This window comes from Ovis canadensis, chromosome 2 (assembly GCF_042477335.2).
Source record: "Ovis canadensis isolate MfBH-ARS-UI-01 breed Bighorn chromosome 2, ARS-UI_OviCan_v2, whole genome shotgun sequence".
Lineage (NCBI taxonomy): Eukaryota > Metazoa > Chordata > Mammalia > Artiodactyla > Bovidae > Ovis > Ovis canadensis.
This window is the reverse complement of record NC_091246.1, coordinates 38,086,103-38,113,688: the sequence shown is the minus strand read 5'-3', so window position 1 is coordinate 38,113,688 and position 27,586 is coordinate 38,086,103. Positions and strand designations below refer to the sequence as shown.

General features: G+C 48.5%; 1 protein-coding gene across 2 annotated transcripts in view; it reads right to left on the bottom strand.

Annotated features, from left to right (window-relative positions):
• Nucleotides 1-8,255: 8,255 nt before the first annotated feature.
• Nucleotides 8,256-27,586, bottom strand: part of B4GALT1 (beta-1,4-galactosyltransferase 1) — a 54,796-nt gene continuing 35,465 nt past the window's right edge. For both annotated transcript variants that reach the window (XM_069575906.1, XM_069575907.1), the window contains 4 exons: nt 19,150-19,337; nt 13,779-13,901; nt 11,644-11,748; nt 8,256-11,161 (listed from right to left, as the gene is read on the bottom strand). In XM_069575906.1, the coding sequence (XP_069432007.1) occupies nt 11,029-11,161; nt 11,644-11,748; nt 13,779-13,901; nt 19,150-19,337 (549 nt within the window). In that variant the 3' untranslated portion in view covers nt 8,256-11,028. The remainder of the gene's footprint in view (nt 11,162-11,643; nt 11,749-13,778; nt 13,902-19,149; nt 19,338-27,586) is intronic.

The window sequence follows — 27,586 nt, the reverse complement described above, 5'->3', positions numbered from 1 at the left end:
TTGCAAAGAGTCAGACACATCTTAGCGACTAAAGAACAACAACATTATTTATTACAATATAAATATACCAAATACCTAGGGGAAAAAAGTGTAAGAACCCTAAGGATAAAGAAGACCTAAACCAGAGTTCTCTGGCAGTCCAGTGGTTAAGACTTGGCACTTTCACTGCCTGGGCCCAGGTTCAATCCTTGGTCAGGGAACTAAGATCTTGCAAACTAATTGGCGCGGCCAAAAAATAAAAATAATAAAAAGAAGACCTAACCAAAAGAGGATTATAATACATTTATCTTTTATAGATAAAAGAGATCAAGTCTCCTTATAGTGGTCCATAGAAAGAAAAGTGAAAGTGTTAGTGGCTCAGTCGTGTCCAACTCTCTGTGACCCCAAGGACTGTAGCCCACCAGGCTCCTCTGTCCATGGGATTCTCCAGGCAAGAATACTGGAGTGGGTCGCCATGCCCTTCCCCAGGAGATCTTCCTGACCCAAGGATTGAACCCAAGTCTCCTGCACTGTGGGCAGATGCTTAACCACCTGAGTCACCCAGGAAGCCTGGGTGGTTTCATAGAAAGAAAGAAAGAAAGTCGCTCAGTCGTGTCCGACTCTTTGCGACCCCATGGACTGTAGCCTACCAGGCTCTTCCGTCCATGGGATTTTCCAGGCAAGAATACTGGAGTGGGTTGCCATTTCCTTCTCCAGGGGATCTTCCTGACCCAGGGATTGAACCTGGGTCTCCTGCCTTGCAGCCAGACGCTTTACCATCTGAGGTTTCATAGATTCATCATAATTTCAGTTAGGATCTCAACAAGCGTGGTGATGGTGGTGGTGGTTTTCTGATGGAACTTTCGTGAGAACGCAGGAGCCTGGCCACCAGATGCCCTGGGCACAAGTCTTGTGTTTCACTTTGTGAGCTGAACTCTGATTTATTGCAGCTTCAGTCCAGGTGATAAGACAAGGAAGAAGGAAAAGCATAAGGTCCCTCCAGGAAGGCTTGCAGTCCAGTTCCCTTTGGATTCTGGACCCTGACCCTGAGGGTGCCTTTGATCTACCCTTCCTTCTACCTTCCCCCTTCCTGGTTCCTGGACTAACAAAGAGGACTTTTGTTTCTGGCCTTGAATCCTGGCTTAAGTGCCCCAGCGGCAACCTCAAACAAGCAGAGAAGGCTGGAGGAATAAACCACTCCAAAGAGTTTTCCTAGAACCATAGCTAGCAGCCCCAGTGGGCTCTCACATCCTCCTCAGCCAGTTTCTAATGGGGACCAGAGAGGATATGGCCTTGGTCACCTAGCAAGTCAACACTGGGCTTCCAGTCAACACTGGCCTTCCTCAGTTTCCTCTCCTGTCTCATCCTCCTGAAGCCAGTCACTCCAGCAGTGTGCTAAGACATGTGCTCACTCAGTATTGGTAGTGAGCCAGGGAAAGGCCTGGCAGGCCCTGTTTCCCATTAAGAAAAGCCCTGAAAAGATCTTCTGGAAGGTGTGGACAGTGAACGTGCAAGACAGGGCAGGTCCAAGGTAGAGAGAGTGCCTACAGGCCCCACGGAGCCAGCGCAGCCAAGATCATCAGCCAGGCCCATCAGTCACCAAGTCCAGGGCCTGAGAGATGGAGTTGAGCCCCAGCACCTGAATCAGAGGCAGAGTGTTCCGAGCTGGCAGCAGGGCCCAGCCTGGCATCTGAAAGACATTGCCCAACAAATTGGTCGTGGCAGAGGTTTCCTCCGTCCTCGGCAGCAGGTTAGCTCTCCTCATTCCACATCTCATTGTGGCCAGGTCAGCTTCCATCCAGAGCAAACCGCGTGAAACATAAATCACTGAGTCTGATGAAGTCAAACCCAGCAGAGCTTTTTAGAACTCTTGATTGAGACAGTCTAAAAATCATGAATTATCAAGACACAGCCCCTGGCTTCATTTAGGAAAATGCCATTGGCTAAGAAAGTTTGGGAGGATTGGGAATGGGGTGACAGCTGCCCTCCTTTGGGCAGAGGGTGTACGGTGAGGAAAAGGGGTGACAAGAAGGAGAAGGGAAAGATGAGTAGGAGTCCAGGCCTCAGCAGAGCCACCCGCCTCTCCGCACATCCCCAGGAGCCTTGGGACAACACTGTGCGGAGCCCCCTGGATGCCAGGTGTTAGCCCAGGGGAAGGGCAGGACTGAGCACTGGGGTGAAGGAGCCGCTGTAGTTCAGTCACTCAGCCACGTCCGACTCTTTGCAACCTGATGGACTGCAGTACACCAGGCCTCCCTGTCCTTCACTGTTTCCTGGAGTTTGCTCAGACTCACGTCCATTGAGTCAGTGATGATCCAACCATCTCATCCTCTGTTGTCTGCTTCTCCTCCTGCCTTCAATCTTTCCCAGCATCAGGGTCTCTTCCAATGAGTTGGCTCCTCATATCAGGTGGCCAAAGTATTGGAGCTTCTGTTTCAGCCTAAGTCCTTCTGATGAGTATTCAGGGTTGATTTCCTTTAGGATTGACTGGGTTGATCTCTTTACAGTCCAAGGGACTCGCAAGAGTCTTCTCCAACACAATTCAAAAGCATCAGGTTTTTGGCAGTCAGCCTTTTCTACTGTCCAACTTTCACACCCATGCATGACTACTGGAAAAACCAATAGCTTTGACTATACGACCTTTGTAGGCAAAGTAATGTCTCTACTTTTAAATACACCATCTAGGTTTGTCATTGCTTTTCTTCCAAGAAGCAAGTGTCTTTTAATTTCAGAAGGAACTGTGCTGTCTGTGAACAAGGGGCTGCTTCTTGCCACCCAGAGCGATGCTTCCAGAGGCAAAAAGCAGTCCCAACTTCTTCAGGTCCGTGTGGACCCTCAGCTCTCAAGGGTCTCCCTTCATCTCTGTACCCATGACCCAGGCCCCCTGAATCATCATGAATGATTTCAGTGTTAACCACTCCAGTGTGTCTCCCAGATGGAGGCTGCAATGATATCCCTGGCACAGGGAGCTGTTGCCACCGAGTATATTGGCTTCTCAAGTCCTCTAGAACTGTAAAAAGAAAATGAAACAGAACCCAAACCACACAAAATGGAAACCAGGTCTTGGGTCCAACCCGTGGTCTATACTGCACTTCTCTTAGTGACGCTGCAGCAACGGGCTCAAGGCGAGGCTCCTGTCTTCTGGCTGAGGCAGGGCACCCTCCTTCCCCGGCCTCCAGCTCCCATGCTGTTTTGTGGAGGACAAGCCCCTGAAGCTGATGAGTGGCTGGATCATGGTTCTGTGGACAGAGCCTGGGCTGGGACTCAGCACTCCTGCATCAGAGAGTAACTCTGTGTGCTCTTGTGCCTTATGTGACCGCCTCGAGCCTATGTTTCTCATGACAGGGATGATTGCAATGAGCAGTGCAGCACAGGAGGCGGCAAAGGGCCAGGTGTGCTTGAAAGGGGAGCAGCTGGGTGAAGGGTCACAGTGGAGCAGCAGTTTGCCAGGTCCTCCTCTTCCGTCCATCACTACAGACCCTCGGTGAAGTGGGAGGCCACAGAGCTGAGGCCTGGGAGCTGGCCTGTCCCTGTGCTGCTGTTGTCAGGGAAAAGCAAAGTCCCCAGAGCCACAGCAACAGGATATTTTGCAGAGGGGGAGCACTCTGAAAGCCCCCCAGTGGCCCTAGTCCCCAGCTGGATGATGGCTGCTGGCTCACCCTGTCCAGTCTCTCAGTGCAGGAAGCTCAAGCTGGCTGAACTTCCGTCGAGCTGAGCAGCAGTGGGGGCAAGACTGGGCATGCAGCTCTTGGCACCCCACCAGACAGAGATTCCAAGGCAGTGGAGTGCACTCTTACTGGTCACAGCCTGGTGCCTACCCTCCCCTGGCACATGCCTCCTAGGCAGGACAAGGTCCCAGAGAACATGCCAATCGTCCAGCACTCACATCTGGCCCGGAAATGAATCTCTGAGAGCTCTAGGCTTGGGTCTGCATCAAAATCCAGATGGCAGGGCCTCCTTGTGCCAGCAACAGGACTCCTGGATTCTGGGGCCAGAGATCCACAGGCAGCTAGATCCCCCTCACTTCTTGCTCCTCCCAGGGCCCTGATGAGGTGTCTCAGGCCAATCTTGCCCCTCCAGAGCCAAGGGGCACAGTGCCCCCCGCCCTCGCCACTTTTTTTGGTTGGTTAACATTTTAATTACCCAAGTATAACAGGTGTGAATGTTCAATGGCACTCAGAAGAGAGTAGCAAACTGTTCTAATTTTTATGTTTCTAAACCCAAGAGAACTGATAGAAACTTCTGAGCCTGAGTTGATCCTGTCCAGCCTCCCTGGACAACCCCACAGTGTGCCACGTCCCCCACCCCGCCCAAGGTGAATAGGGCACAGGCCTCCAGCACCTCCTCAGAGGAAGAGGACCTGTCTCCCTTCCACATCTAGGCACTTTGAGAGAATGCAACTCCCCTGGAAAAGACGCTGATGCTGGGAAAGACTGAGGGCAGGAGAAGGGGGTAGCAAAGGATGAGATGGTTGGATGGCATCACCGACTCACTCAATGGACATGAGTTGGAGCAAACTCTAGGAGATGGTGAAGGACAAGGAAGCCTGGTGTGCTGCAGTCCACGGGGTTGCAAAGCCCCCAGACATGACTGAGCAATAGAACAACTCCCCTGGGGACAACCCAGCTCATTCTCTCAATGGGGCTGGTCCCGTTAAAGGCCTCGGCCCTCAGGCAGCCCCTGAACACTAAAGGTTGTTACCCTAGGCTGGGAGCCTGGCCACAAAAGCGGTGCAGAGAGAGGAGATCACCTTTCCATTTTATTGCTTGTGTATCTGCTCCCACCGACAATCACAATAATTTTTGCACTACATTATTCAGGCATTTCCTGTCCTATATGGAGATCCCATTCTGTAGTCTGCCTTCTCCCCTCAGACCTCTTTCCAATCAGTAAGCACAGATCCACTTCATCATGCTCAGTGGTCACCTTGTTTGGACACACCTCATTTCACTGAGCACAGCCCCCACTGATGGGGGCTCTCAGGCTTTCAGTGTTATGAGTAATGGCAGGGTAAACACGGCTACTACAGAGGCTCCTGTGCTTCTCCCTCAGGGCCGATGGGATAATCAGGAAGCTTGAATCTGGAAAACCCGAGGGGAAGCAGGTAATAGGAGTCTGTCCAAAGTTGGAGGGGCCACAGGCAGAAGAGGGAGACAGAAAAGCAATAGGATTCCAGCCCGCTCCTCCAGGTAGAAATTTTTGTTTCGTTTTTTAAAGTTTCAAGAAAATATTTACTTGGCTGAGTCAAGTCTTAGTTGCAGTACAAAGGCTCAGTAGTTGTGGTGTGTGGGTTTAGTTGCCCTGCAGTGTATGGAATCTTAGTTCCCTGACCAGGGATCGAACTCTTGTCTCCTGCCTTGAAAGGTGGATTCTTAACCACTGGACTGCCTGGGAAATCCCAAGTAGAATTTTTTTTTTCTTCTTTTTCCAGGTAGAGTTTTAAAAGTGTATCTCGTGGGACTTCCCTAGCGGTCAGTGGTTAAGACTTCACCTTCCGGTGCAGAGGGCGAGGGTTCGATCCCTGATCAGGGAGTTAAGATCCTACACTACTCTTGGTTGGAAAACTGAAACATGAAACAGAAGCAACACAGAAGTAACAAATTCAATAGACTTTAAAAATGGTCCCTATCAAAAAATCTTAAAAAAAAAAAAAAGTGTATCCTGTGATGCTCAATGCTGTCCTGGAAAAAGAGGGGGAAGGCAGGGGTGATCCTGCTATTTTTACAAATGAAGACTCCAGATAAAATAACTTCCTCCAAGGCGGCATGAAGGGTGAGTCTCAGGAGCAAGGGGAAACCCGAGACTACAGCACTTCCTTCTGCGGGGAGGGAAAAACTATGGGGAGACCAGGGGTAGATTCATAAAGCAGGAGAGCAAACTGAGGCTCAGGGAGGGGAACGGACTTTAACTGAGTGAGCCAGTGAGTGGGAAATCAGAGGGCCAGACAGTGACCACTCTTTGTATGGCTTCCTCCAGCCCTCCTCCTAGCCCCTGCCTGGTGTCCCGGCACACAACTTGCTCAAGTACCAGTATCTTGGGAATGTCACGGTCCTCTGCTTTCTGGTCCATCGACCCTATCACTTCACATGCCATTCAGACCATGCTGGCTCCTTTGCCGCCCAGCTTGGGGACAGGTCCTGGAGCCCAAATGAAGGCAGCGGCCACGTTCTCTGCCTGGGGACCGTGCCGGGGAGGAAATGAGGTTCATCTGGCACAACTGGCTCAGCTAGCAAATCTCATTTCCTTTCTGATGGGGTAAGAAGTTCCAGTTCTAAGAAGAAATCAGCCCCTAGGAATGTCCAAACTCCCACCTCCTGGAATAAACAGGAGGCAGCGAGCTCAGGAGAGTGGTGACTTGGCAACACCTAGCACTTGCTCATCTTCTCATTTCCTCCACCTCCCCCAACCCTCCCCAGACACAGCTTCCCTCTACCCCCAGCAGCAAAAACTCCTACAGGGGAGGCTTTACTCATATACTTCCACGAGCACCCTGGCCATCTGGGCACCACAGCCCTGCCTCCAAAGGACATCTGTGGGTCAGTGATTAGGCATCCAGGTCACATTCTCTCATGGAAAAGAGGTACTCTATGGGGGCAAGACTGGTACCCACCAAATCCACACCCATGGCTACTGGGCTCTGCCCTGGCTCAGACTTGGTTTGGGTCCCAGGTGAAGCGGCAGACTAAGGGCACTTCTCAAGGAAATGGCTACCCCCAGAGCCTGGCCCTGGCCCTCTTCCTCCCATCCTCCTGGCACCTTGGAGCACACCAACACAGGATTTGAGCCCCTCTCCCTTGCCAAGGCCACCATTCCAAACACCTTCCCTCAGGGCAGGCAGGAAGGGGTGGGGAAATAGCATTGCTGAGGTCTTGGGTGTCTCCAGAAGAGAAGTGGTCACTTACCCTGAGATCCATTCACCCAACTGCCACACAGTTAAGTCCCAGACATGTGCCCTAGAAGAGGAAAAAAGATCCCCAGCACACCTGGTGTGTTCGTGTGTATATGTGGGTACCGTGTACACAGCAGTCTATGTACACATTGGTATGCACGTATACCTGCGCTTTTAAAATTTAACAAATATTTGTAATGTGCATAATGCTTATTATGAGCTAGATATGGTCTGAGTGCTTTATAAAATTAATTCACTTGATCTTCCTGACAATCTTATGAAAGAAGTAGTTATCCTATTACACAGATGAACAAACTAAGGCATAGAGAGGCTAAGTCACTCACTCAAGGTCCTGAAACTGGGAAGAAGCAGCAACAGGATTTGAAGACAGGCATTCTGGCCTCTCCTAAGTACTTGGCGGTGTCCATGTATTTTGGGAGAGGGAAGGGTGCCCCACTTAACCCAGACCTTATAGCTTGCAAAGCCCTGTAAGGCAGCACTCTGTCCAAAGGAGTCCGGTCAGAAAGACAGATCTGAGTGCCAGCCACTGCTCAAGCCTGAGGCTACTAGGGCTCCTTCCACTGGTCACACGGATGGGTGGAAATGGCCAGCTGGCCCTGGTAGGGCTTCAGGGGGCTGTCCTTCTGGCCCTGTTTCCCAGCTGGTCCCACAATCACAGCTCCATCCAGCAGGGCCTGTGGCCCCTCAGCTTGGACAGCGTGGGGGTGACCTCTCTAGCATACTGGTTTCCTCTGGCCCATTTTTTCCAGAAGCCAATTCAATCAAAGCCACATGTCAGAGGCTGCAGTGCCTGACCTAGGGCACTGGAAGAAGTGCCCAAGGTACTTACTGTCTCAAGTCCTTGGGGCACAGCTAAGACCTTCTGTAGTGCCAGGTTAAATCTCCTGGGGCTGAAAAGAGAGAGTATTGATCTAAGCTACGCTGTGAACACCTTGCGTAAACGGCTGAGAACATGCTGGCTTGTGTGGAAAACAGAACAGAGCCAGAGAACTGCTGGGAAAACTTCTTCTCTGAAGGGCCCCCAGCTACTATGTGGTAAGTACCTGTGAGGTGCCTGTCTTTGTATTTCAGACACATCTCTTTTAAGCCTCAGAAAGTCTGTGTGTGTTACTGTTCCCATTTTATGGATATTCTTATGAGACGCAGATGGGGAAACGGCTGATTCCGGTAGGGTGTGTGTGATCCCAGGCAGGTGAGAGAACATCTCCTCCCTTCACCCAAGCCCCCAGCTCCGCCCCACACACAGTGAGGCAGGCAGAGGAGGCAGAGCCCCTGCTTTCCTCAGACCCTCCCAGCAGGCAGCCCCAATCCCTGTCCTCCAGCTTTGGAGGAACCTATAACCGCTTACATCAGAAGAGAGACCACCTGCCGTTACAAAGATAGGGTCATTTATTCACGTTATATTACTGGATTTTAAAGGCAAAAATACAGTTCTGTTTTGAACACCAAGGTCAGACATTCACCCACTTACAATGGTAAATACATACATTTGTGTACATGGGAAATCAAAATACACAGCACACAGGTCTCTAGGACAGGAAGGCTCCCCTCCCAGCCATGTGAGGCACCCCTCCCTCCAGCCCACCCCCCCACCACTGGTCAGCAGAGGCCCTGAGGGGGCAGCACCAGCATTTCCTTTACCCTCTTGCGCCACCTCTGCCCTCTGACCTTTCCCAAAGGCCACCTTAGAGGGTCACCAGCAACAGAATGGACAGAAACAGAGAAGAGCAGGTGACAATGTCATGGTGACAACTTCCAGGTGAAGGAAATGCTCCTGAACCCTTAGTACTCAACTCCCCAGGGAGGAAGTAAGCGCTGCAGCATCTGATGAACCAGACCAGGGCTAGGCTTAACCCTGGGCCCGGGTGGACCCCATGAGCGCACCAGAAGATGAGCAAACGGGGAATGGGTGATGAAGCAGCATCTCCGGTGGTCCTGAGAATGAACCACAGACTTGACTATTACAATGGAACATGAAAGAAAATGTAATAGGAAAAGAAAAAAAAAGTCAGAATTTTGTTTTTAAAAGTAAAGTTACAAAAAGGTTACCACCCAGGAAACTTGTCTCCTTTCTTTTAAGGCACTTTGGAAAAGTCAGGATCTGGGGACAGAAAGCGAGGTCTTCATTCTTTGCGTTTCCCAAAGCTTCCTGTCAGGGTTATTCCTGGCTTTAACAACGTCGTTATTAAGGAGTGGGGAATTGACAGACGGAATACTCTTTGCATAGCACAGCTACAGTGGAAAATAATTTGTAACCAACACAAAGGTTTCTGGAAAAAGAACCAGGTAATAGCATGAGATGCTCAAAGTGATAAAGGCACAGGTATGATTGGGGCCAGGCACCAGTTCAGCGTCCACACTGAGGGCTGGTTTCTAGGCTGCGCCCAGCTGAAAGGTTAACCCTGGGATTAGAAAGCTGAATTGTAAGCCCTCAGCCCAGCCTGAACCCAGCACTCGTGCCCAGTGGCAGGAACTGCCTTGTGCATCTCACCCCAGGCAGGCTAAAACCTCCAGTAGCAGAGAATGGCTTGGGGAAGACATCCGCTGTGAGTCGGCCTCCCTGGGGTAGGAGCACCTGCTAAAACCTGAGGGGGGATGGGAAGCTCTCGGCACCAGAGTGGCCGTGGGAGGAGTGTGGGTGTGTTCAGCTGAACTGCTCTCTAGATCTCTAATTAAAAGGCACATTCATGCTGGAGAATGGACAGTCTGTTTGACCCTGAGTGCCACAGGCCAGTTTTAGGAAACAGGCAAGAGGCAACGGAACAAAAAGGGGGAGGGAGGGAAGAGAAAGGCAGCACAAGGGAGGCAGGAGGAGGAGGAGGAGGAGGAGAAGGACAGAGAACCGGTCCTGCAAGGCGGGCCAGGCAGCTCGGCCAACGGTGCCTGGAAGGCAGCGCCCAGGGGCAGATGGAGGGCCAGTGAACAATCTGATGGCTGTCATTCCCAGCTCCACAGCCTGGGGCCTAAGGGGGCTGCTGGGGTCAGTCTGAGGAGACAGGGGTTGTTCCCTGGCCCTGCCCACCTGGGGAGGGCAGGGAGATGGTGAGGTGGGGAACTCTGCCAGGCAGGCCAAGGTGTCTGCCTCCCCTGCAGAGTCCAGCTTGACAGTGCTCATGGGGCACCTTAGCTCTCACCGAAGGACCCAAAGATGTCTACGCGCTTCAGAAAACCTGGCCTGCCAGCTCCATCCAAGGCCCATGTGGGGCCACTACAGCATATGTTATTTTTCACCCTAAAAAATGCTCAATCCCCATCCCCACATGTAAAACCCCACAGTAAAAATACATAGGAAATTCAAGTTTATATAGCATGCTCAGAAAAATAAATTGCCATGACTAAAGACTATGCCATTCTGGATCAACACAAAATCAAGCTAGACCATAAGGAGGATCTGATTTGTTCTTTAAAATACTACAACAAATGCTATTAAAAAAAAAAAAGGATTTACATTCAGAAATCAGGCATCTGGAGAAAGGCCACTGAATGTGAGAACACCCAAGGCTTTTGCTCTGGTGGCTAAAGTGGCCTTGGAATTCAAGCCTCAAGTTTTAAAATTCTTTTGCTAAGAAAAGACACACATACACAGTGATTGTAATAGTTGCATATCATGGAGAGAGGGTCGAGGGTAGGGGGTGGTAACACGAGAATGGTTGTAACTGGGTGTTTTTCTGTTAAAACATGACAATGGAAAAACACCACACCGATCTGATTTCAGTAACACTCTCCAATTTTTCACAAAGTAATAATACCACACTTTAAAGCAAAATTCTTACCTATATCACAACAAACTAGCAGGTGTTTTTTTTTTTTTTTTTGCTGGGGATGAGTCCCACAGTCACCAGATTTGGAGCTGTGCATAGCTTTGATTCTTTGGGGTGACACCGTGAACATGCCGAGAGCCCCCAGAGGCTGATGGTTTCTATGCTTACATACACCTCGTGGGGCTGAGAAGTCACATGCTGAGCCAAGTTGGGGGCAATATATCCCACTCGTCCTGGTCGTCCGGAAAGGCGTCTGAATGATGAGCAGAGAGGGCCTGTCACTGATTGTGAGAGTGAGAGGGACCAGCCCAGCACACGGGCAGAGACACAGCAGAGGTCCCTGGCCATTTTCAGGTCTCTGATCAGTGCACCAAAATGCTAGCTTGGCGTCCCAATGTCCACTGTGATTTTGGTATACAACGGGTACCTCTGGACCTCTAACACCATGTAGGTGAGTGAGTTCAAACCATCAGACAGCATTGTCTCCTTTGTATGTGCAATTCGGTCAAACCTACAAGGAACAAACAGACAAAGAGTTTGAAGCCAACACAAAAATCTTAGAAAAAAAAAGCAAAAACAAAACTCAAAACTTAAAACGTCTGTACTTTAATGGCCCCTTTTCCCTCCTACTAGGCTTCTCCGGTGGCTCATCAGTAAGGAATCTACCTGCCAATGTAGGAGATGCAGGTTCAATCCCAGGGTCAGGAAGATCCTCTGGAGAAGGAAGTGGTAACCCACTCCAGTATTGCCTGGGAAATCCCATGGACAGAGGAGCCTGGTGGGCTACAGTCCGTGGGGTCGCAGAGTCAGACATGACTGAGCAACTAAACCACCACCACCACCACCACTTCCCTCCTACTCCAACCCTGCCCTGTGGATGGAACCCGTTTTCCCTTAAGGCACAGAGCCCACTCCAGAGCCCCATTCCTGCAGCCAGCCCCACTTGAAGGCAGAAGGAAACACACACAGGGGAGAGAATAAAAGAGAACACACCTCTGAGGATTAGGTTCATTCTTCTTGTCTCTCGAGTGGCGGATCATCCGACACTTCCCGATTACAGCATTTGGGCGAGACACAGACATGCCTCTAAAAGCTAATCTGTAAGGAGCAAAGGGACAAGTGGTCATCACAGAGCTGCCACAAGACCCAGGTCCCACAGCCCCAGTGGCAAGACTTTTGTCCCATCCACCATCCTATCCTGCCAGCTGGTCTCACCAACCCACATCCCAGCCCAGTGTACAGGCAGCAGTTAAAACTCACACCCCTCCCTCATATCCTTTTACCCTTAGTTCTAGATCTTGTGGGGGGACTATCCTGTGCCAGGCACTGGGGGTGTCTGCCCTCATGGAAATTACGATGTGGATGCTTAGAATGTAGGGCCATAGGTGACAGGACGAAGGGGAGGAGGTGGGTGGGGATGCTCAGCACAGAGGGAGAAGCAACCAACTCCACCTGATCGAGACTGGGCAGAGCCAAGCCCTGAAGATGAGTGGGTGTTTGCCAGAGCATTTTGGGCAGTCAGGACAGCACAGGCAAAGGCAGGGAGGTGAGAGCAAGCGCAGTGCCCTCTGGGAGCATCAAAGTTTGGGGTAGGAAGTGGCCAAAGGTGAAGCAGGAAAGAAGGGCAAAGACTGTATCATGGAGGCCTTCTCAGAGCATCTCCCAGAACAGGGCCAATGTCTGAAAGGGGTATTACTTTTGGACTATAACCGAAGTTTTATAATGATCATACATGGAATATAACCTTTAAAAATTGTGAATTACTATGTTGTACATCTGAAACATACATTGTACATCAACTATACCTCAATTTAAAAATTTTAAAAACTTTTTTTAAAAGAAAGGACAGAAAGCTCCTCCACAACCACTGATGCTTCTGTTCCCCCACCCTCAGGGGTTTGTTCTCGGGGCTCCCTCCTGGAGACTTTTCTGATCACTCAGGTCTGTGCAGCACGTCAGTCCTGTACACCGCCACATGGGCCCAGCTGCCTGGGTGTGGTGCTGTGAAAGGAAGTCTGTTTTTGTCTGGACTACCTGTTCAGGGCTTCACTGTCTTCCTCACCACTGGTCCTGCCTGGCCCAGTGCTCTGCATATTGATAATCAATCTCTAAAATTCAAGTTTTCTTCAAGAACTGTGTTAAAGACTTGGGTCTATGCTGCAAAGCTAATCTTAAGCGACTTGGCTGCTGCTCTGAAAGACATCTTCTGTTAATGATGAAATTAATGTACTCCAGTTCAGGAAGGCACCAGGGTGTATTCTGGTTTCAAACTCAGTGGCATGTTCAGGTTGGCTCCCAGAGGGAGAAGGTGCTTTTTGCCTACATCCAGCAGGGGTGAAGATTCCACTGCCAGGAAAAACCAAGCAGAATGTGCTTTCAAATGCCACTGACAGATGGTTTTTTTTTACCATCTGTGATGACAACTCACGTAATAAAGTTTTACCAACTCATGAAGAGCCCCAGGGTGTGGATGGCCATGTAGTGTGAATCACCCCTTCACGTTTCTCATTTTACATTTTCCAGAAGGCTAAGGCAAAAATCACAGAAGCTAGTTTTCCTAAAGATACTTTTTAATTATTTTAAACTTTTTTTTTTGTATTGGTGTATAGCCGATTTTTTAAACTTTTTTTTTGTATTGGTGTATAGCCGATTAAAAATTTTGTGATAGTTTCAGGTCAACAAGGAAGGAACTCAGCTATACATATACATGTATCCATTCTTCCCCAAAATTCCCTCCCATCTAGGCTGCCACATAACATTGAGCAGACTTCCATGTGCTATACAGTAGGACCTTATTGGTTATCCATTTTAAATACAGCAGTGAGTACAGGTTGAGTTTTTTGTTTTTGTTCCTAATGCAGGTAGATTAAAACTTTCAAGAGCACATCAGAGTTACACACATGCGTATTTTCAGGTGCTTTCCAGTTTCATTAAGGTTTCTCATGGTGTGTCTCTTAAGATACTCTTTATCACCTGGAGCATCTAGAGCAGAGCTCACCTAAGAATTCAGGCTCGGTGGGGACTGCATCTCTCCTCAGGGTCAATCCTTGCAAAATAACCAAGCACTGATAGAAAAACCAGAAGTGAAGGGAGACAGGGAAGCACGAAATCTAAGTTGTGACGCTTACCTGTTATAAATGTCATCATCTTCACCTCCCCAGCCCCAGTAGTTATTAGGAAATCCATTGATGCTGAGAAACTGTTGTTTACTTAGAGCAGAGACACCTCCAAAATACTGCACGTAAGGTAGGCTGGGGAAAAAAAAACCACACACACACACACACACACACACAGAGGACCAGTAGTCAGTATTTATTCTTTAATAAAGCTCACTCAAAATATAAATACTTCTGGGCTTCCCTGGTGGCTCAGTGGTAAAGAATCCAATGCAGGAGACATGGGTTCAATCTCTGGTCCAGGAAGACCTCACATGCCTCAGAACAACTAAGCCCTGCGCCACTATTGAGCCTGTGCTCTCAAGCCCAAGAACTGCAACCACTGGAGCCCGTGTGCCTAGAGCCCATGCTCTGCAACAAGAGAAGCCACCACAATGAGATGCCCAGGCACTGCGGCAAAGAGTTAGCCCCATTCGCCGCCACTAGAGAAAAGCCCACGTGCAGCAACAAAGGCCCAGCACCGCCGAAAATGAATCAGTTCAGCCACTCAGCCGTCCCCAACTCTTTGCGACCCCATGGACTGCAGCGCGCCAGGCTTCCCTGTCCATCACCAACTCCTGGAGCTTGCTCAAACTCATGTCCATCAAGTCGGCGATGCCAGCCAACTGGCATCCTCTGTCGCCTCTTCTGCTCCTGCCTTCAATCTTTCCCAGCATCAGGGTCTTATTAAATTATTTTTTTAAATATATAAACACTTCTAAAGTTATTTTTATTCCCTGGAACTTTAAGTTAGGGATTTATGAGGGTTTCCTTTGTTTTGTTTTCATATCAGACTCAGATTATCGCAGAGAAGACATAGATATCAAAAAGTAGAATATTGCACTTTCCAAGAACACTGTGGTTATCTAGACAATCAGTCAGTGATGAATACAGAAGCCCAGTTCTCCTGCATTGCTCGAGAACCTGCTTTCCATGGGTCAGAAATCCTTCTCCAGAAGGTCCCAGAAACTGAGACTGCTTTAGAGTCTCCTGTGCCCACCCTGTCATGCCCCCCTTCCCACCCCTGGCCCATTTACAGTCTTGCTTTCATTCTTCCAAAGGTATACTGACTTGAACACTGACCCCAACAGTCGAGACAGCATTTCTGAAAATTTGCTAAAATAAAAATTTTCTTGGAAAATTCTACCACATCCTGACTTGGCAAAATGTATGATGATGAATCTATTTTGACCCATTTTCAAGCAGTAGGGCATCTAGGCTTTCATCCTTCCAAACCATTCTGCATTTCAATATTTCAGTGGTTATGAATTGTGGACTCCTGAGGGACACAGAGGAAGGACTGACGAGAAATGTTAAGAATCTGGATGTGCCCAGAGGGCAAGCAAAGGCTTTCCTGTGGGCTTTATAAAGGCTGCGATTTTGTGACAGCCCTGTGTGTAGCTACAAACCACAATTGGGCTTTTACTGGAATCCGAAGAGACCAAAACCCATCACACAAATTAAGGAAAACTTTAACTCAGACTTTGAGGGGGAAGTCAGCCAAACCATACAAACTGTATGAAAAAAAAAGATGCAGTTGTTATTTTCAAATACGTTCCAGAATTCTGACTGCAAGCACCCACAAGCAAAGATCCCTGGGGGCCTGCTTAAATGAATCAAAGATAATCCACTTGTAATTAGGTATCATCATTTAAGCATCAAGTCATCCCCCTTTGGTTATCTGCACACTATAGTCTGCACTTATAATGTGAGGGTTTGAAAACCAGAGGTGACCAGGCCATTAAGGCTTTTTCATAATCAGTGTTTTTACAGAAGTGGACTCTCAGCCACTGCACAGGCGAAGTATCTGCTATTCTGACCAGATTTGGTTTTGCTGTCTCTGCTGGTTTCTCTTACCTTCCTGCCTCGTCTCCCAAGCCTAACTAGTTCTGGGTGAAACATACATGATGCTGTGGTAAAGAATTAGGTAAGCACCACCACACTTCAAGGGCAGAGTTCAGAGGAACCGGTGTGCCTCAAAGAGGAGAAGATACACAAACAGGGAGGGAGAGGGGGAAGATAGGAGGGTACAAAGTTCTGTTTACAGTCAAAAGTTTCCCCCGTTAAGACAGGATGTTTATGGTCTAAACGCTTTAATCTTGGGGAAGGACTTCAGAGCATCCTCTGTTCATCTCACAGCACTCATGCCCCCAGCAAGGGAGGACAGAAAGAAATGATGAAAGCAAGATGAGTCTGGGGCTTCCCTGGTAGTCCAGTGATTAAGGATCTGCCTTGCAATGCAAGGGACACTGGTTTGATCCCTGGTCCAGGAAGATCCCACGTGTTGCACAGCGACTAAGTCCGTGAGCCACAACTACTGAAGCCCTCGTGCCTAGAGCCTGTGCTCACAACAAGAGAAGCCACTGCAACGAGAAGCCTGTGCACCACAACAAGTAGCCTCTGCTTCCTGCAACTAGAGAAAGCCCATGTGCACTAACAAAGACCCGGCATGGCCAAAAAATTACTCAAACTTTAAAAAATAAATAAAATGAGTCTGAAAGAAAGCCGTTGGTTGTTCTATACCAAGGGACTGCCAGTTGGCACACAGGCCTGCAGTACTACGGTTGTCAAGCCTGAGCCAGGGAGGCCCAGCACACGAGGTACCCACAGCACACCTTCTTGGAGCTTCCAGGTTGACTTAGAACATGGAGGAAGAGGTCAGGTTATCCAACTGACAGTTGCCTTAAGTTTATGTTGATACAAACGTGGACAAATTATGGAATGAAATGCAAATTTACTTTTTAAGATTAAAAAAATGGACCACAAGACTATTTTCCACCTATGACAATAGGCTTTAATTACACTGCTGTTCCTGGGGACAGGCATCAGCTGGATTCCTTGCAAAGGGGCATTTTGGTGGGAAAGTCTGAGCCCCAGTGTTTAAGCAGAAGCCTGTGCTTTGCAGGGAAACAACCGTGTTCCTTCTTAAAGTGCCAAGGAAGATCTCAATTACCCAAGTCCAAGAAATTACTGAGGGAAGATGACTCCAATTTGCTTCCCAAATTGTGAGGGGAAGGGGAGAAGAAAGTCAAGTAATACAACCACCCTCTGGAGCCTGAAGATAAGTGCCATCCCAAATATAAACACTTCTCACCTGGAGGTGCAGAAGTATAGGTGCTTCTGGAGTCCACTTTCCTCCTTAAATAATAACTGACTATGACTATTCTCCATCTGAATGCAGAGTTCCAAAGAATAGCAAGGAGACATAAGAAAGCCTTCCTCAGTGAGCAGTGCGAAAAATAGAGGAAAACAATGGAATGGGAAAGACTAGCGATCTCTTCAAGAAAATTAGAGATACCAAGGGAACATTGCATGCAAAGATGGGCTCGATAAAGGACAGAAATGGTATGGCCCTAACAGAAGCAGAAGATATTAAGAAGAGGTGGCAAGAATACACAGAAAAATTGTACAAAACAAGAGCTTCACGACCCAGACATCCTGGAATGGGAAGTTAAGTGGGCCTTAGGAAGCAATACTACGAACAAAGTTAGTGGAGGTGATAGAATTCCAGTTGAGCTATTTCAAATCCTGAAAGATGATGCTGTGAAAGTGCTGCACTCAAAATGCCAGCAAATTTGGAAAACTCAGCAGTGGGCACAGGACTGGAAAAGGTCAGTTTTAATTCTAATCCCAAAGAAAGGCAATGCCAAAGAATGCTCAAACTACCGCACAACTGCACTCATCTCACACGCTACTAAAGTAATGCTCAAAATTCTCCAAGCCAGGCTTCAGCAATATGTGAACCACGAACTTCCAGATGTTCAAGCTGGTTTTAGAAAAGGCAGAGGAACCAGAGATCAAATTGCCAACATCTGCTGGATCACTGAAAAAGCAAAAGAGTTCCAGAAAAACATCTATTTCTGCTTTATTGACTATGCCAAAGCCTTTGACTGTGTGGACCACAAAAAACTGGAAAATTCTGAAGGAATTGGGATGGGAATACCAGACCACCCGACCTTCCTCTTCAGAAATCTGTACTGGACATGGAACAACAGACTGGTTCCAAATAGGAAAAAGAGTATGTCAAGGCTGTATACTGTCACCCTGCTTATTTAACTTATATGCAGAGTACATCATGAGAAATGCTGGGCTGGATGAAACACAATCTGGAATTGAGATTGCCAGGAGAAATATCAATAACCTCAGATATGCAGATGACACCACCCTGTTGGCAGAAAGTGAAGAAGAACTAAAGAGCCTCTTGACAAAAGTGAAAGAGGAGAGTGAAAAAGTTGGCTTAAAGCTCAACATCCAGAAAACAACAAACATCATGGCATCCGGTCCCATCACTTCATGGCAAATAGATGGGAAAACAGTGGCTGACTTTATTTTTCTGGGCTCCAAAAACACTGCAGATGGTGATTGCAGCCATGAAATTAAAAGACGCTTACTGCTTGGAAGGAAAGTTATGACCAACCTAGATAGCATATTAAGATGGAGACATTACTTTGCCAACACAGGTCCATCTCATCAAGGCTATGGTTTTTCCAGTAGTCATGTATGGGTGTAAGAGCTGGACTCTAAAGAAAGCTGAGTGTCGAAGCATTGATGCTTTTGAACTGTGGTGTTGGGAGAAGATTCTTGAGAGTCCCCTGGACTGCAAGGAGATCCAACTAGTCCGTCCTAAAGATCAGTCCTAAGTGTTCATTGGAAGGACTGGTGTTGAAGCTGAAACTTGAACATTCTGGTCACCTGATGTAAAGAGCTGATTCATTTGAAAAGATCCTGATGCTGGGATAGATTGAGGGCAGGAGGAAAAGGGGACGACAGAGGATGAGATGGTTGGATGGCATCACCAACTCAATGGAGATGAGTTTGAGTAAACTCCAGGAATTGGTGGTGGACAGGGAGGCCTGGCGTGCTGTGGTCCACCGGGGTCGCAAAGAGTCGGACACAACTGACCGACTGAGCTGAACTGATGAGCTTCAAAGGACTTCCCAGGTGGCTCCAGTGGTCTAGAATTCCTACCAATGCAGGAGACGGAAGAGACACGGGTTCGATCGCTGGGCCAGGAAGATCCCCTGGAGAAGGGCATAACAAGCCACTCCAGGATTCTTGCCTGGAGAATCCCACGGACAGAGAGGCCTGGTGGGCTACGGTCCATAGGGGTGCAAGAAGTCAGACATAACTGAAGTGACTTAGCACAGCACTCAACACATATGCACTCTGAAGAGACTTAACACAGCACTCACACACATATGCTTCAAAAGCACCCAGTTCTCCCAAAAGGCATTCTCCTCCAAAGCCTAAGAGGCACTTACTCCTGGGCTAGAGGAACTGCGTTCCCTGGTTGTCATGGAAGGCATAGATATGTTTTCTGCAGATTCCGGTAAACATCTCTTACCTAAATCCAAACTTATCCATTGCTACAGAAATGTGCCGTGGCTGTGAAAAGCATCTGTAGGTGTTATGGTCGTTCATTGGGATGAGGTCCACGTCGCTAAACACAAAGCAGTTGTAGTCATAGTCCTTCAAGGCCTCTTTAAAGCCAACATTGAGGAGCTTTGCGCGGTTGAACATGGACTCTCCAGCCTGGTACAGAAACAAAAAAAGTTGCCATCAGATGCCATGAGGCCTTTCAGCCAAACACCCATGGGGACTGGTGACCTGTCTGCTCCACATGGCCCTTAGACCATTCCTGGGCCTCATTTTCTACCCTCACTTTACAACTCAATCCTGAATAGCATTCCCTGAACCAGCAATCCCTCTTCTAGGAGTTATGTTGTAGGACTTGCAAGTGTGCAAATGACAGGTGAACAACGAGTTCACTCTTTTCACCACATGTTCACCAACGCAAAAGGCTGCAAACAATGACGTAAACATGACCAGGAAATGGCTTAAATAAACCGTGATGCATCCATATAATGGAATAGAGCTGTTTAAAAAAAAATAAGGAAGCTCTAAAAGGAAATGATCATCGAGATAGTATTGTTAGGTGAAAGGTGTTTAAACAGATGTGTTATTTATTCTTATAGTACATATAGGCTAATTGCAGGAAGGATATCAGGAAGCTGGTGACAATGGGACTTTTTCACTTCTACCTGCTTTTGTGTGGTTGACTAGGGTTTGATCATCACATTGTGTCCAGGTATTTGTCACTAAACCAGGCACCAGGAAATATGGCAAACTCAAGCCAGTCTCTGCCCTCCCAGTGCTCACAGTGTAGGGGGGGACCAGTGCGCTACTGGGCACAGTAGAGATAGTGTGTATGAGAGAGGAGGACACCTGCTTCAGGATGCCAACCACGGGGTCTACAAGAATTAAGTGTGCTGGTGCAAAGGTACTTCATATTTTAGTTACTTCTCGTTTATTTTCAGTCTCCTCCTATTAGAACATAAGCTCAATGAACGCTGGAATTTTTTTTTGCCTCTTCTTCACCCATTGGAAACAGGCCTGCAACACAGCCTGGCATACAATAAGAGCTCAATAAATAACCACTGGATGGATGGATTGATGGGTGGATGGATGAGTAGACAAATGGATGGGCTTCAACATACAATGGCAGATGGCAACCCTTTGAGGAGACTCCAACCTAAGGGGCCTCTCATGGGTCTCTGCTCTTACCAGTTACCAAGACCCCAGGTTAGTAAGGACAGTAACATCATCGACACAATCACACTTACACTTAATTCACAAGCACTTCAATATCCATACTCTCATCCTGGCTGGAATTCTCCCACCACTGTCATGAAAAAACTAAGGCCACATAAATGACTCAGCCAGTGCTGGAGCCCAACCCTCTAGAATCCTCACTTTCCAGTCTTTCTCAGGATCAACAAGATCAAGGACCTCTACTTTGGGGGAAAATGTGCCTCACGAGGGCCTACAGTATCTGTACGGTCTCTAAGGTGGGGTGCTGAACATCTTCTCTCCAGAACTCTAAGATAAGGCCCAGACACTGGCTCTCCACCAGGCTGCCTTAGTGAGGACAGAGTGCCCGGAAGGTGCCACACCCCCCAGTGTCAGGAGGGTGACTTGGGGCCATGGACCACTTAAGAAAGATAAGTACCAGGAAGTCAGAAAGAACAGCCCCAAAGAGTAAATGAAACATTTTACATGAGAGCTCCTTTCTTCAGCCCATGAGAAAGCATTCTAACCATGTGTGGTAACAGGAGAAGGCTGCACCCTGAAGTACTCAGGGTGTACTTGGGCTGCTCTGTGAGTTAACAGAGAGGCACCATGGCATCTCAGAGTTGGACACAACTGAGCACGCACACAGGCACACACGCCAGTTAAGAACCATCTAGAATTCTGCCTTCAGCTAATTCTGTATAAGTCATGAGACCAAGAAAAAAAAAATGACCAAAGTTTAGGAACTGCATATGAAGTTGTCGTCGTCATTATTATTACAATAACACACTGCTAATATTCTCTGGGGGATCCAATACACCAGGCACAGGGAAGTATTTTACAAGCATGGTGTGTCCTTTAATCATCTCAACAATCTTGTTAACAACCTTCACCTCCAAATCTGATTTGCTTCCTTCCTCCCACAACCTTCGACCTCCTGGTAATACAGGCCTGCATCTGGTGGCTTCCATCTTCCTCCTCCAGTCCCATAAAGATTCTCAAAGAATTAGCTTTCTCTGAACATTGTGAGATATAATTCAGCCCCATTGAACATGTTTCCAACAAGTGAACAGGCAATGTTCCAACAAAGCCTTTTCCCAGTTGTGGAGCAGATCCCCAAGAGTCGCTGCCCAATGTTCCCTTCTCTTGGTCTGCTCCCCAGTGACAGGCGCAGGGTGTTGGTGGCCTTGTCTGAACCACAGGACCTGGCCTGTTGGCCATGACTGGTTGATCTAAGCAGATATCTGACTGAGACTACCCTAAGCATTTTCCTCTCACAGGAACTAGAAATATGGAACCATGAATGGGCACCGCTGGTGCCAACCCCAGGACCAATGGCAGCCCAGAGGAGAAACCCAAGGAGCAGACCTGTTCTACCCCTTTCCCCATGTGTGGGGTGACTGACAAGTGGGTGTACCAGTCAAGAGAGGCCAACATCCATCAGTTCAGAGGGGATAGGAGCCTGGGCCTGGTCAGTGTGCTGGCCTGGGGAAGAGTGAGGACACGTGAGGTGGGAGGCCTGGCAGAGTCTACGCTCTCCAGACACTTCATGCAGCAAAACCAAAGCCCTTCGGGCAGATCTGAGTGGCAGGGACAAATGTCTCAAGAAGTGCCAGATGGCTCTCCAAGGCATTAGAACCTTTTTCGAGAGCCCTCATTTACCCTAAGCAGAAGAGCAAGTAATATGTCCATTCAAAACAGAATCCTCATACACTGCTGGTGGGAATACAAAATCGTGCTGCCATCTTGGAAGACAGGCTGGAGTTCCTCACATGGATAAACAAAGAGTCACCATGTGATTCAGAAATTCTACTCCCACGTATATACTCAAGAGAAATTTGGGAGAATGACATTCTAACATGTATACTATCATGTGAATTGAATCGCCAGTCTATGTCTGACGCAGGATGCAGCATGCTTGGGGCTGGTGCATGGGGATGACCCAGAAAGATGTTCTGGGGAGGGAGGTGGGAGGGGGGTTCATGTTTGGGAATGCATGTAAGAATTAAAGATTTTAAAATGTAAAAAATAAAAAACTAAAAAAAAAAAAAAAGAAAGAAAACGTGTCCACACAAAAACTTTCAAAGTTCACAGCAGCACTGTCCAGCACTTTTTAGATAGCTAAAAAGTGGAAACAACCCAAATGGCCATTAACTGATAAATGGACAAATAAAATGTGGTATACACATACAATTCAACATTATTTTGCAATAAAAAGAATGAAGTACTGCTACATGCTGTAAATTGGATGAACCTTGAAAACATCATGCTAAGTGAAAGAAATCAGTCACAAAGGATCACAGAAAAGACTGCACTTATATGAAATGTCCAGAACAGGCAAATCCATAGAGACAAAATGTAGAATTGTAGCTACTAGGGCGGAAGAGAATGGAGGAATTAATTGATAGCTAAGAAGTGTAGGGGAGTTTTTTTGGCTTAATAAAGATGTTCTAAAATTGTTCATGGTTGATAGATGCCCAATTCTGAATATACTAAAAGCTACTACTGAATTATATATATACTTTAAATAGATATATTATATGATATATGATTATATCTCAATTAAATTATCAAAAAAAAAAAAAAAGAAAAGAAAAGCCTGCTCCAGAGATGGGAGCGGACCAGAGGGCTCTTTTTCTCCCTCTTTTTCATATATTGATTCTGGTCATTTATTGGGTATCTACTTTTTGCTTAGCAAAAACACAGAATACAGAAAAAGAAAAGACACAAGCCCTGCTTTTGAGAAGTTCCAAGTTAAACAGGCAATTATGTTTTTATGGGGTGATGAGCTCTTTAGGGTGGACAGCTACCTAAAGGGGAAGGAGAAGAAAGGAGCTCCTCAGCTCAGCACATACAGAGAAGTAGAGGTGGAAACACAAACCCAATCATAGAAAATTAGAGAAGGCCTCGAAGAAGCTAGCCAAGTTCAGTTGGGAGGCATGAGAAGAATATTCCAAGACGAGCAAGCAGCATTTGTAAAGCCTGTGAGGAAAAGATAGCATTCAAGGAACTACAGAAATACAGATTGGGGAAGCCAGACTAAGATAAGAAGGTGGATGTGGATCAAAACATGGGGCAGGAGAGGCAGGCTGGGAACTTTGCTGAAATAATCAAGACTTTCTTTTTTTTATTCAGGCCATAGGAAGCTCTTGAGGTTTTAAATGAGTATTATGTTTTGCAAGTCCAGGAAGAATTTGTGCCCTACTTGCCAGCTGAGGGCAGCAAGACCAGTCTGGAAACTATGGCATGATTACTGGAGACTAGGCAATGACACGGGGCAAGCAGAGAATGCCTCTCCGGAAGGGCTAAGCGGGGGACTCCACTTCCCCATTTCATGCCTCACTTGTTCCCGGGCCTCTGCGCTGCACCTGTGAGCAGCCTTCGTGGGGTTTCCAGGAGAGGTACCAGAATCTGGTCTAATCACCAGGCAAATCCTGTGGTTAAGGCAAGTGCAGCCTTTCCCTGATGGTAAGAGGAGACAGATGACCACAGCGCCAACTGCCTAAGTTCTCACAGTTTCTAGAAGACCCACCACACCACCCTGGCTTCCCTGGATGTCAGGCCCTCGTGTGAACACCAGCACACATATCCCCTGACCATGACGGCTTGGGGGCTGACTACCTGGCCCCTCTGCCACCAAAAGACACAGCAGCAAAGAGGTTGGAAACACCAACCCTAAGCCCAGAGTCTCAAAGAATCAGAATTTCTATGGGATGGGAGAAACAATTTTACTCCTATACATACCCCCTGCCCATCACACCATTCCTCCCCTCCACAATAGCTACAGTAACCCACAGGCTCTCGAGCCCACAGATCCAGAGGCAGGTCTGCAGGCAGTGGAAATCTCTGCAGAAATACCCTTTGGCATGCTTCCCTGTGCCCCTTCAGACTCTAAGAGGAAAGACCCAGGACAAATGGGTGGCAGACAAGCAGAGGAAGCTCTGGCCAGGCAGCCATGCAGCAGGGCTGACCAGCAAGCCTCAGGAGGGTAGACAGGCTGGCTGTGAGGGGATCTCCAGAGAATTGCTGGGATTACACAAACGCTGAGTCTGTGGCGGGATAATATCCACTGACCCATTATTTCATAGCAGTTGGGTCTCTGGCTTTGAACCTTAATAATACAGGAGGCCCTGAGTTCGGACAAGGCCCTCAATAAAACCTGGATCAGAGACTTAAGCTCTTCTCCCAGTGAGTGAAGGAAAGGTGCCCTCCAGGGTCTGTTGCGGGGAGGGGGTAGTCCTCTTGTTTGCCACAGTAATTACTCACAAGAGAGGGCATATCCTCGGCCCCTGACAGAGTAGAACACAGGTCAGAGCCATAAGGTCCCTTCAGAGAGAACAGAACTAATAAAGCAGCCAAGCAAGGACTCTGGGCAAGGAAAACACAGAAAATAATTTTAAAACTTCAGTTCTACAGCAGGATGTGTGCCTCTCTCCCAGGGCCTACGGCACTGAGATGAGATTTTCTGCAGAAAAACACTCAGAAAATAAAGGCTTCGTTTTCAAGAAAGCAATTTGGCCACTTATATTATAAACCATAGAAATGTTTACACCATTTCTGAACCCATAGTCTTGTATCTGAAAATCTAGCCTAGGGAAATGAATCTAAATATGGAAGAAGTGAGCACAGAATAAGCCACAAACTGAAAGATGTTCATTACAGTCTTATTTACACTACTGAGAAAGTGAAAATTACCTAAATGCCTTCTAACAGAGGAATGTCTACACTAATTATGGTGGAACTACAGGCTCAACTATTATGAAGGCATGGAAAGTGATGATTATGAAGACTATGAAATAACATGGGAAGATGTTGATGATATAGAATTTAAGGAAAAAAAGCAAGGTACAAAAGTATACACACATACAGTATGAGCTCAACTCCGGCTTGATTTTAATGCAAAGTCTCTTTAATGCAAAGCCAGACTCCCACCAGCCTCAGCATTTCTGAGTGAGCCCACAGGGGGCAGGGCCCTGTCTGGGAAACCCCAGGGCCCGGGATGGCACATGCTCAGGATCATTTACACAGCTTCCCCCTGTCCAGCAGCGCCTGGGCTCTGGACTGGATCTGGGGGCATGTGGACATTACCAGGGTGGCGGCAGTGGTGGCAGCGGCGGCGGCAGCAGTCGCAGCGGTAGTAAGGTCGGCATTCCTCTCTCTCTCTAGGAGGTGAAGGGCACAGAAGAGGAGCAGGTGGAGAGCAAGAAGCATATCACAGAGAGGAGGTCCTCCTTCAGCTTGCTTTGCTACAAACAGGATTAACAAGGAAAAGCAAAGGGCCCCCACTAGAAGGAAAAAAAGAAAAAAGAGACAAGGGTGGCTGCAAGGGAGAGACGTGAGGAAGAGAGGCAAGGGTCTGGGCTGTGGCCACCCTGGTTCCAAGGCAAAGGCACATTCCTAATAGGTGGTCAGTCCCCATCACAAAGTCATGGGGGAATGACATTTCCCAGGACAATGCCCAGGGAGGCAAATCACCAGCTCAGGCAAGTACTTGTAAGTGCTGCTTCAACATGATCCCTGGAGGCTGGAGCGAGCCACAGACAGAGCAAGGGGAAACACACAGCAAAGGAAATGACCAGTCACTGGGGCAGCACGTGAGCAGCAGTGGGATGCGGGTATCTACAGCCGTCCCACAAAAGGTCCCAGTGCCCAGAGAAAGGGGCTGCTGCAGAATGGGGCCGGTCCCACCCCTCCCCAGCCCTGCTCCTGCATACCTCAATCTGGGTGCTGACAGCTTAGGCAGGAAACGTAAGGCAGGGAGGCGGATGGCAAACAGACACAATCAAGATGGAAACCAACCCAGGGGGATGCCTCAGGCCCAGGCAGCTGTCCTCTGGAGCTTCACTCTAACTGTCTTGGCCTCATTTAGGAATCAGCTGCCTGGCCCAGGGACAGAGGTAAGCAGCCGAGGAGGGTAACAGAGGCTCTCACTCACTGAGGGTGCCAGAGGCTGTCTCCAAACCTGCCCACTCTTGGTCTCAGACAAGCAGCTTAGAACCACCTCACAACTGTGCACAGATGAGAAGGAAGAGGGGAAAAACTCCAAAGCTGGATGGAGACTCTTCTGATGGGAGCTGGGGCCTCCATTCAGGCCAGGTTTTACCCGTAACCATGACAACTGGGCCAGCCTCCTGGAGGTTCTGAGGCTGCTACTCCCAAGCCACTGTCCTCTTCTCGTGACCCAGTGGGACTCACGGGGGACACCACCAAGTGGAAATGGAGCTGCTCCTCAGTGAGGAACAGACACATGGCAAGGTGAGGCATTCCAGGGGCTGCAGGTGATTTCTGTCCTAGCTCTGCTGCCTGGCCATCGCGAGACCCCCAGCAAGCTGCTCCCCTCTGGGAGTCTTCCCTCAGCAGGAATGGTGTGGAGCAGGGGCACCCATTGCCTCACTGGGGGCTGTCAGGGTCAAAACTCAAACTTTGAGACCGTGAAAGAGGCTCAGTCTAAAAGACCATCATGTATTATGACCATTAACCACCACAGAGCTAAAGTGGGGTCTCTGCTGGGCAGGAAGCTTTGATGGGGCAGAGGGGAGAAGGCCATGCAGGTTCCCAGGGGTCATGACTGGCCTGGAGGGGAAAGGAGGCTTCACGTCTCAGGTTCTCACTTGCCAGAGAGCCAGGAGCAAGGGGTCCTGTCCCGAGAGCTGGTGGAGCCACAGGAAGCAGCTCTGGCTCCACACCCTAACTGTGGATGAAGCACAGAGCCTGGTGGTCAGGGAGACAAGGGAGTTAGGCCTGAGGGATGTGGGTCTCGGGGCCGCAGGGGCAGGGAAGGCCCACACACAGGCCAACACTCCTCTCCCCTCACTAGAAAGCACTATGGGGCTTGGAAGCAGCCCAGATGGAGAAGGCAGCACAGTTCCACTCCAAGCCTTTGCAGAGCTAAGGGGACGGCCTTCCGTGGTGGCCAGAAAGAAAGCAACCAGGGGAGGCAAGGGAGGCACGCAGGATGGAGGTATTTGGTGCAGCATGAGCAGAGGCCCAGGAGGGAGCGTGTCTCAGGGATGGTGGTGAGTCCAGCGTGGCATGTGAAGGAGAACTGAGGGGAAGTGGTGGCAGATCTCAGTCCAGGTGCCAAGCTCAGGCTCCCATGCCCTTCAGACCCTCGCCTGTGGGCGAGGACATAATGGAATTTACAGAGGGCATGCCATGGTCGGAGCTAGAAAAACTGAGTGAGCACAGAGGCACCAGACCTACAAACAGAA